This window comes from Phyllostomus discolor, chromosome 12 (genome assembly GCF_004126475.2).
Source record: "Phyllostomus discolor isolate MPI-MPIP mPhyDis1 chromosome 12, mPhyDis1.pri.v3, whole genome shotgun sequence".
In the NCBI taxonomy this organism is placed as follows: Eukaryota; Metazoa; Chordata; class Mammalia; order Chiroptera; family Phyllostomidae; genus Phyllostomus; species Phyllostomus discolor.
This window is the reverse complement of record NC_040914.2, coordinates 20964115-20974605: the sequence shown is the minus strand read 5'-3', so window position 1 is coordinate 20974605 and position 10491 is coordinate 20964115. Positions and strand designations below refer to the sequence as shown.

General features: G+C 48.2%; 1 protein-coding gene across 1 annotated transcript; it reads left to right on the top strand.

Moving 5' to 3' along the window:
- Positions 1-231: 231 nt before the first annotated feature.
- On the top strand, positions 232-10123 carry LOC114511491 (zinc finger protein 883-like). Its single transcript, XM_036012599.1, has 5 exons — positions 232-408; positions 2935-3036; positions 4025-4151; positions 6300-6401; positions 7572-10123. Exons 2-5 carry the CDS (start codon positions 2983-2985, stop codon positions 9443-9445), a joined length of 2157 nt encoding a protein of 718 aa, XP_035868492.1. The 5' UTR covers positions 232-408; positions 2935-2982; the 3' UTR covers positions 9446-10123.
- The last annotated feature ends 368 nt before the right edge of the window (positions 10124-10491 follow it).

The following is a 10491-nucleotide window of genomic DNA, read 5'->3' as shown; positions in this document are numbered from 1 at the left end:
GCGAGGCACGCATTACTTCTGCTCACATTTTATTGGCCAGAACTCAGTCTCACGGTGACCCCAAATTGCAATTGAAAATATTTAACTAAGAGGGAATATTCGCGATGCTAGTGCAGCCAAACACTTCCAAAATACTATATTTATTTGGGAAATGCAAAGACCCTGTGAATTTAGAGCTTTTTTCCCTTCCTGACCCACATCCTATTTCCACACTGTTTCCTAGCATTCCCCTCAGAGACCTTAGGCCGTGGAGGAGCCGCAGAGGCTTCTGGGAAATGTAGTCCTGGTGAGAAACCCCGTTTAAAGCACCAGGACTTGTTTCGAGACAGAGACTGCGCAGGCGCATTCCGCGGCCAGCCAGCGGGTGGGAAGGCCTGGTCACCCTTTGAAAACTGCGAAGGCTCACAGGTGAGTCTCGACCTGGGGGACCAGAGCTGGAGCGGGTAGGTGTGGCAGGCCCAGACGAGAGGCGGGCACTCAGGGGGCGGGGCGGGAGTGAGAGTGGGAGGGGCATTGTGGGCGGTGCCCCGCCACCTCCTGTCATTCCCGAGGCAGCCCCAGAACCCCCTGCCCTCTGCGCGACTAGGACGATCTCAGCGCGCTGCAGTTGGGCGCCTGCTATTTGCCAGGAGACTGGTCAAGCGTGGGATTACTTCGATCCCTAAGAGGGAGGATTTACCTTTCCTCAATTTGCAGGTGAAGAGATCAGCGCGGCTTCTCCCAGGTCACAATGCCAATAAGGGACAGACCTGGGATCCCATTGACCTGAGCGCCTGTGAGTATCCGCACAGTCACGCCCTTGATCTCTGACCTTATTGTGAGCATCTCTAGGTCTCTGCTGTCCTCTTTCTGATCCCACACACCACCCCGATGCCACCATTCTGTCTCCCTGTTCTTTCTCAGGTTTCCTGCTCTTCTGTCTCCATGTGTCTGTCGCCTGCTCTCTGGGTCTCTGCCACCTCCCTGAATCTCTGGCCCCCTTTCTCTGGGTCTCTGTGCAGCCCCTCGCCCCAAGAGTCTCTGTGTTTTTTTTCTAAAAACAAGGTTATTTTTCTTCCAAAACCACGGCACCATGATGACACCAGGAAATTAACCTGAATACATCACTATTAGCTAACCTAGAGGCCTTCTTCAAATTTTACTAAATGTCTCAATATTATTTTTTTAATTGTTTACCTCTGCTCTTCTTTTTTAATTTTAAATATTTTATTTATTTTTAGACAGAGGGGAGAGGGAGAGGAACATCACTGTGTGGCTGCCTCTCAAGCACCCCCTACTGGGGACCTGGACCACAACCCAGGCATATGCCCTGATTGGGACTCGAACCAGCGACCCTTTGGTTCACAGGCCAGCACTCACTGAGCCACACCAACCAGGGCCCCAATAATATTCTTTTTAAAGATTTTATTTATTTATTTTTAGAGAGGGGAAGTGAAGGAGAAAGGGAGAGAAAGATCAATGTGTGGTTGCCTCTTGCCTGCCCCCTACCGGGGACTTGGCCTGTAACCCAGGCACATTCCCTGACTGGAAATTGAACTGGTGACCATCTGGTTCTCAGGCCACCGTTCAATCCACTGAGCCACACCATCCAGGGCCCCAATAATATTCCTAATGGCAGAAGAAAACCCCATATCACCCACTGCATTGGTTGTCAGCAGAGATACCTTAGGAGTGACGCTGTGTCCTTCTCATCAGATCAAGAGCCCTTGATGTCAGCTTGCCCATCATGGGTCACATCAGCCTCGACCACTTTTCCATTCCAAAGTTACCCTCTTCTTTTTGTAAGTAATAAATGACTTGCAAGGAGACAGTTAAGTGACCTAGTGGTTTCAGCCTTCCGGTGCCTGAAGCCTGTGAAGCCAAGTGTGCCTGTAGCTGTTTGCCTTGGAGACACATGGGAGGCTCTACGTCTTTTTATGTTTTATTTTAATTTTTTTAAATTTTATTTCTATTTAGACAGAGGGGAAGAGAAGGAGAAAGAGAGGGAGAGAAATATCAGTGTGTGGTTGCCTCTTGAGCACCCCATGCTAGGGACATGGCCTGCAACCCAGGCATGTGCCCTGACTGGGAATCAAACTGGTGACCTTTTGGTTTGCAGCTCACGCTCAATCCACTGAGCTACACCAGTCAGGTCCTGAATCTTTTTATTTTATTTATTTTTATCAGTTTCCCCTTTGCAACTATAACAAATGACCACAAACCTGGTGGCTTCAGACAACAAAATGTATTCTCTTACACTCCTGGAGGTCAGAAGTCTGACACAGGGACCACTGAGCTGAAACCAAGGTGTCAGTGGAGCCATGCTCTTTCTGGAGGTTCTAGGGAAGAATTCATTTCCTTGCCTTTTTGAGCTTCTGGAAGCCGCCTTGGGTGTGGCCCCTTCCTCCACTTCAAAGCCAGGGGCATAGGCCCATCCAGATCATCAAGGGCAGTCCTCCCATCCAAAGGTGTTGAACTTCACAACAACATTCACCCCAGAGAAATCTTTTAGGGCCGCTCTTCAGCCCACCACCTGATTGACATCCAGCGCCGTCTCCCCCACCAGGCAGGGAGCCTCTTGAGGCCATAGCTGCATCTCACTCATTTCTGGGTCCTCAGATCGAAAGGGTTGGCTTTGTGGGCCAGACTTTTGGGCTCTACTCCAACACTGACACTTGATACTTCTATGACCTTGAGCTAGGGCCTGCACAGTGGTTTCCTCTTCCTCATCTGGGGCTAACCGCTCCGAGAGCTGTGGTGTGGGTGCGGTGAGCCGAACCCACTGATGACGTGTGGTTGTTTCAGAACAGGGACCTCAGGCCTCCTATCCTGAGCCTTTGTTCTGGCTCTTAGGACACCAGTGCCCGCTCTGCCATGAGGCTTCTTTAGGAAAGTGTCTGTCTGTCTGTCTGTCTGTCTGTTTATGCCAGAACTGACTCCATTTCTGTTCTCCAGTCTCCTCTTCCAGCTCTGCAGACTCAGGCCTGGCCTTTTGTCCTGGAGATGCGTCCCCAGGAGCCAGCAGTGACCACCAGGACCCTGACAGCTGAGGACCAGGTGAGTCTGGGTCCCCTCTTCCCTGAGATGATTTTGTGGACCCCAGAGGGCCATCCTCATCTCTGTCTGTGGCTGGGAGATCTTCTGCCCCTCCCATACCGGGAGAAAGGCTGTGTTGGGAGGAGCTCTGGGGGTGTGAGGAGAGGGGAGGGTGGGGTGGGCTGCTCTGAGCTGGCACATTATGACATGGTCTGACAGTCAATAATGTTAAAGCTCAGCAGCCTTTTGGTTCCCAGGTGAAATGGGCAGTGGTTTAATGGTTTCCCCCCTGAGCCTTATCCCCCCTGAGCCTTATGTGGAGTTGGGAGTGGGGGCTGGGTTCAGAAATGGTGTCTGGGATGGAGTGCGACTTGGGAATGTGCGGCTCTCACACACAGTGGCTTCATATTTTTTTAAATAACCTTCACTAAGGATATATTTTAGATCCTTAGAGAGAGGGCCTTTATCTGAGAGAGAAAGAGGAAGGGAAAGAGAGAGGGAGGGAAAGAAAGAGGAAGGGAGAGGGAGAGAGAGAAACATTGATGTGAGAAACATCGATCGATTCCCTCCTGTACACGCCCCAGCAGGGACTGAACCAGCAACCTAGGTATGTGCTCTAACTGGGGATCCAATGCTCATCCTTTTGGTTTATGGGACAACACTCCAACCAAATCAGCTACTTGGCCAGAACTCATTGACATATTTATTATGACAGTTTTCACCCATATGGCAAACTCTCATATACTAAAATAATTGCATATTACAACAATTTTCCAACAGATGGCAGTAAAGAGTCATGCGAAAGGTGGAGCTTGGTCTACTTTCTACCCAAGTGCCAGTGGGCTAACAGCTGCCTAGGCTTTTTACTTTAATACATTCCTTTGGCTGGTTTTATTCCATTCTCTGAAACCTGTTCAAGCACAGGGAGCAAGTGGTAGGCTACTGACCTTTGACCTCTCCTGCCCCAGAGTTCCAGAAGTCTGTGTCCCTCCACTTTTGACCCTGTTAGGTATCAGTGACTTTCAAGGATGTGGCTGTGGATTTCACTCTGGAGGAATGGGGCCAGCTAGGTCCTGGCCAGAGGGAGCTGTACCGTGACGTGATGCTGGAGAACTACCAGAACCTTCTCTCACTAGGTGAGGCCCTGCTCTCTGCCTTCCCAGAAGGAGGCACGATGCCTCCTCCTGCCCTCCTTTCCTAAGCAGTCACCCACTGCTTAACTGTGGGCGGTCCCTGGGGTCATGTGGTACCCTCTCTGACTCTCCTCTGTCCCTGCTGGCTGTCCTCTGTCTGTCTCTGTCTCTCCCAGAGTCCCGCCTCTCTGAGGGCCCGAGTCCTCTGCCTGCCCCATCATAACTTCTCTGTGCCCCCACCCTCTTCTCTGGCTTCCCTCTCCACGTGTGGGTGCCTCAGGCTCCCGCTGGAAAGCCTGCTCCAGAGTCTCAGACTCCAAGTTCTCCCCAGATATCCTCCAGTCCACAGGCTCCATGTCGAATCCTCACCCCAAAGCACATTAAGTGCTGTTTCCCAAAGTGTCTCCTGAGTCCCACATTTGTCCTCGTACCCCCTCCTGTCCCCCACCCCAGTGCAAGTCACCGCCACCTTCACCACACTCACTCTGAGCTCAGAGTCTCCACACTGACCTGCTCCTCCCTCCCCGTCCAGGTCCCCATCTGTGGTTGGCCTCACGTCCTCCAGATCCCCAGTTCCATCCTCACCTTCCTCTTCCTCTTTCTCTTTCTGAGAACCATCAGGCCCCACCCACCCACCCATTGCTGACTCTTTGCATGTCCCCTCCTCTCTGTCCACACAGCCTGGCCCTGCTCTGGCCTTGTCCTCTCCCCACACCAGCCTCCTCTCTGCTGTCTTTCCTTCTTAATTCCTTTTTTGGGCTCCTCTGGCTCTCCTTTTCCCTGTAGGCTACCATGGTAGGAAGGCTCCGACCTCAGCCCTCCTCACTCACACACTTCCTCTGAACAAACTCATTAAAAACTCAGCTGAAGTGCCTGTGTGAGGTCCCCAGGACCACTCCCAGGCTCAGTGACACACGAGGAGGACTCACAGGCCTCAGCATGGCTGTGTACCCAGAAGCTCATCAGACTCCTGGTGTGGTTTTTCCTGGGTGCTGGTCCTACCAACCTCACCCCAGCCTCCGCCTGCACCTTCACACATGGCCTTCTTCCCTCCATATGCATCTGTGTGTCTCTCCTCTTCTCACAAGGACACCATTTGTCAGATTTCAGTCTTACCTTAATCCAGTACGACCTTGTGTTAACTAATTACATCTGCAAATCCTCTATTTCCAAATAAGGCCACATTAGGAGGTTCCTATGGACATAATTTTGGGAGAGTGCTGCTCAGCCCACTAGAGGAAGAGAGAAGTTGGTGATCACAAAGGCAGCAGGCATAAAAAGAAACATGAAATGAATTTTACTAACATAGTTTGTTTCACCCCCTTCCTCCAAAAATATGGTTGCCCTGACTAGTGTAACTCAGTTGTTTGGACATTGTCCTGAAAACCGACAGGTCGCTGGTTCGATTCCCAGTCAGGGCACATGCCTAGGTTGCAGGTTTGATCCCTAGTCGGGGCGTGTACAAGAGGCAACCAATCAATGTTTCTCCCTCACATCCGTGTTTCTCTCCCTCCCTTTCTCCTTCCCTTCCCTGTTCTCTAAAAATAAATAAATAAATAAATAAAATTTTAAAATAAACAAAAATAAGACCATTTCAGCACATGTCAAAATCATAGTCAATATGTAAATTGTTAATGAGATATATTGTATTCTTCTCCACACAAAGTTCTATGGAACAAGGGTGCATTGCATCTCACTCTCAGCTTCAATAGCACAGAGCTAGGGCATTCAACAGTGACACCAGGGCTCGAGCTTCCTCTTCGGTGGGCAATCAGCCAGTGAATCTTTTTGTGTTTTTTTAAAGATTTTATTTATTTTTAGAGAGAGGGGAAGGGATGGAGAAAGAGAAGGAGAGAAACATCCATGTGTGGTTGCATCTTGTACTCCCCAAACTGGGGACCTGGCCCACAAACCAGGCATGTGCCCCGACTGGGAATTGAACCAGTGTCCTTTTGGTTCACAGGCCCATGCTCAATCCACTGAGCTACACCAGCCAGAGCCAGCCAGTGAGTCTTGCACTGACCATTAGAGTGTCTGACCACAAGGCACCGATGTGTGCATCTCCTCTGCAGACCCAGAGTCTGAGGCCCAGCCCTGAGTCCTGCCTGTGACCCCAGTGGCACCCATGGCCAGGTCTCATGTCTCTTCCAGGGTCAGGGCTTCTGGGGTCCAAACCCGACGTGATCTCCCGTCTGGAGCGAGGGGAAGAGCCCAGGATGGAGAAGAGAGAAGCCCAGCAAGTTACCTGTCCAGGTAGGTGAGGATGTCTAGCAGATGTGAGTCATCTTCCTGTCTCATCTATCGTGATCAGAGATGATCATTCAAGAATGAGGCAGCATTGCCCTGGCTGGTGTGGCTCAGTGGATTGAGTGCCAGCCTACAAACCAAAGGGTGGCTGGTTTGATTCCCAGTCAGGGTACATGCCTGGGTTGCAGGCCAGGTCCCCAGTGGACGGCATGCAAGAGGCAACCATACATTAATGTTTCTCTCCCTCTCTTTCTCCCTCCCTTCCCCTCTCTCTAAAAATAAAAATAAAATAAAATAAAATGTTTTAAAAAAAAGAAAGAAAAAATTTAAAATAAAGAAACAGTGTAGGAACAAAGGAAATAGGAATATTTTTTTTCATTGTGATCACCTCTTAAAGTTTACTTTTTAATATTTAAAATACACAATTTTAAATATGTCATGTAGAAAGTGAAATTCCCTTATAATCTCATGTCATGACATTTTGAGATGTAATTCAGTTATGCCATTCACCTGCCAAGATTGGGTATTTTTAATATTTTACAATCTAAACAGTTTCAAATGACATCAAGCAGTTATATTTTTTAGAATGTTACTGATGTCAAACATCTTTTCACAGCCTTATCAACCACTTGTTTTTCTTCTGCAAAATGTCCACTCATACTCTTGCTCCACTATTGGATTAGACTGTTTTTCTTATTTTTTTAAAGATTTTATTGATTTATTTTTAGAGAGAGTGGAGGGGGTGCGGAGAAGGAAGGGAAACATTGATGTACAAGAGATACATCTATCCGTTGCCTCTCACATACCCCTAAATGGGGACCCAGGCACATGCCCTGACTGGGAGCAGAATAGGTGACCTTTTGGTTCACAGGCCAGCATTCAATCCACTGGGCCACACCAGCCAGAGTTGTTTTTTTTTATTTGTAAAAATGTATTTTCTTATGGCTAATAAACAACTGCGCACATATATACACTGTCTTCCAACTCAGTTCTTTTCATTTTAGAACATACTGAGGTCATCCTTCCATGTCAGAACATGAATCTATCTACCTCATGCCTTTTGAAATAGCAACATAAACTTCGAAACTTTCCTTTATATGTTTACAATACCAGTTCTAAATAATCAGCTTCCCATGTCCTGGAACAGACCACTTTCATACTTCCCACTTCTTTCAGACCTGGAGACAAGCTTGGCCATGACTCAGGAGAAACTTCCAGAAAAGAGTATTTCCGAAGAGGCAGCTTCCCCAATGGGAAAGATGGAGGGGATTTTAAAGGCAGTGCTTGGAGATGCCAAGTTGGGGGAATCCTGGACATACACTTGCCACTTGGAGAACCAGGGAAAGCAGGAGAGAGATTTGAGATGTTTGTTTGCTTCTCCCAAGGAAAACGCCTGTGGGGAGAGAGGCCTGGGCTGTAAGGAGCTTGGGAGAAGCTTCAGGCAGACCTCAGCTTTCGTCAGGAAGCACAGAGTGCCTGGAATAGAGGGGCCTCGGAAATGGGATGGGTCAAAATGCCAAAGGGCCTGTGTAGAGAAGAAACAGTTTCACTGCACAGAATGTGGGAGAGCTTTCGTCTACCATTCAGACTACGCCCTGCACCAGAGAATTCACACGGGAGAGAAACCCTACAAGTGCAGTGACTGTGGGAAGGCGTTCAGCAACAGCTCATATTTCATTCAGCATCACATTATTCACACAGGAGAGAAGCCCTATGTGTGCAACGAGTGTGGCAAGACCTTTACTCAGAGCTCATCGCTGACCGAGCATCAGAGGATCCACACTGGGGAGAAACCATACCAGTGCCGGGAATGCGGGAAGGCCTTCACTCAGAGCTCCTCCCTCATTAAGCACCAGCGGTGCCACACTGGGGAGAAGCCCTATAAATGTGGCCAGTGTGGGAAGTTCTACTCTCAGGTGTCCCACCTCACCCGCCACCAGAAAATCCACACAGGCGTGAAGCCCTACAAATGTGGCGAGTGTGGCAAGGCGTTCTGTCACACCTCCTCCCTGAGCCAGCACCAGACAATCCACACAGGGGAGAAACCCTACAGATGTAACGAGTGTGGGAAAAGCTTCAGCCACAGCTCGTCCCTAACCCAGCATCAGCGGGTTCACACAGGAGAAAAACCCTATGAGTGTTCCGAGTGTGGCAAAGCCTTCAGCCACAGTTCGTCCCTGACTCAGCACCAGAGGATTCACACTGGTGAGAAGCCCTATAAGTGTCACGAGTGTGGGAAGGCTTACACGCAGATTTCCCACCTCATGAGGCACCAGAGCATTCACATGGGGGAAAAACCATACACCTGTAATGAGTGTGGCAAGGCTTTCAGTCACAACTCCTCCTTTACTCAACACCAGACGACTCACACTGGTGAGAAGCCCTACAAATGTAATGAGTGTGGGAAAACCTTCAGCCAGAACTCGTCCCTGACACGCCACCAGAGGATTCACACTGGGGAGAAGCCCTACGAGTGTAACATTTGTGGGAAAGCCTATACCCAGATTTCCCACCTCATTCAACACCAGAGGGTTCACACCGGGGAGAAACCTTACGAGTGCAGTGACTGTGGGAAAGCTTTCAGTCGGAGCACCCACCTTATGGAGCATCAGAAAATCCACACAGGAGAGAAACCATATAAGTGTAAGGACTGTGGGAAGACATTCAGTCACAACTCATCCCTTACACAGCATCAGAGGATTCACACCAGTGAGAAACCCTACGCCTGTAAGGAATGTGGGAAAGCCTTCAACCAGAGCATTCACCTTATTCAGCATCAGAGGATTCATACCGGAGACAAGCCCTACAAATGTAGCAACTGTGGGAAAACCTATACCCAGATCTCACACCTTATTCAACACCAGAAAGTTCACATGGGTGACAGGCACTATGCATGTAAAGAATATGGAGAGGATTTCAGCTGGAGCTCACACCTGGCCCAACATCAGAGACTTCACACTGTATACAGCACCTATGTCTGTGATGATTTTGAGAAAACCTTTGTTTGGAGGACACAGCTTGCTGATCACCAGAGAACTCATGCTGATTAGAAAACCTGAGAATGAAACAAACCGGCATTTCCACTGCCAGGTTCAGTTCAGCCCTCATCAGCATTGGTAATTTCTTCCCAAAGGGGAACTCAAACACTATACATTGTGACAACTGGTCTCTTTCTTTCCTAAAGGAGGAAAGAGAGTTTATCTCCAGCTGGGACAGCTTCTCATTTTAGCTCTCATATCTCAATATCCTCCCTATTTCTCAATCCTACCATGTCACTAGGGGGGTGATCTAACTGGGGTGCAGATACACCTGGGATCTTCAATAAGGTCTCTCCGAGCTTTTAAATGTTTTGATCGTTCATTAAATTGGAACTGAAAATTAAAAAAAAAAAAGACAGCTGGAAAGAATAACCCTATAGAATAAAACTCTCAACTATATGTCACTGAATTTAAATACTAGACCATTTTAGTTTCCTTTAAAACTTTGATACAAATTTCACTGCAAAATCTGCAGCTTGCTCCAACACTGAATGTGTGTCATGTTTACAGCCATTTTTTATGTTCTGTTGATTTTCTGTCTTTTCCATTTTCAGGATTTGTACTTTACAAAGCAGTTACCCTATTAACATAATTTTCTGATTTTATTCATGCCCAAAGGGATGTATTTCTTTCCTTTAAAAAAATTTTTTTAATTTATTTTAGATATAAGGGAAGGGAGGGAGGAAGAGGGAGAGAAACACCAATGTTTGGTTGCCTCTGGCCTGCCCCCTCCTGGGGACCTGGCCTGGCGGGCAACCCAGGCATGTTCTCTGACTGGGAATCGAAACAGTGATGGTTTGGTTCACAGGCTGGCACTCAACCCACTGAGCCACACCAGCAAGGCTCAATCAATAAATGTTTTAAAAACTTTAAATTTTAGCTACATAAGTAAAATAGTATTTTTTTCCTTCCTTATTCTCTTCTGGACTGAAGTAGGAACTCTTCTCTCCTGTGAGAAACCTTCCTTACATCAACTCCTCCAGTCCTGCCAAACTCCATATTCCTCCCTTCCTTGTGCTCTAACATATTCCATTAAGTTTGAGCAAAGCACGCTCTTT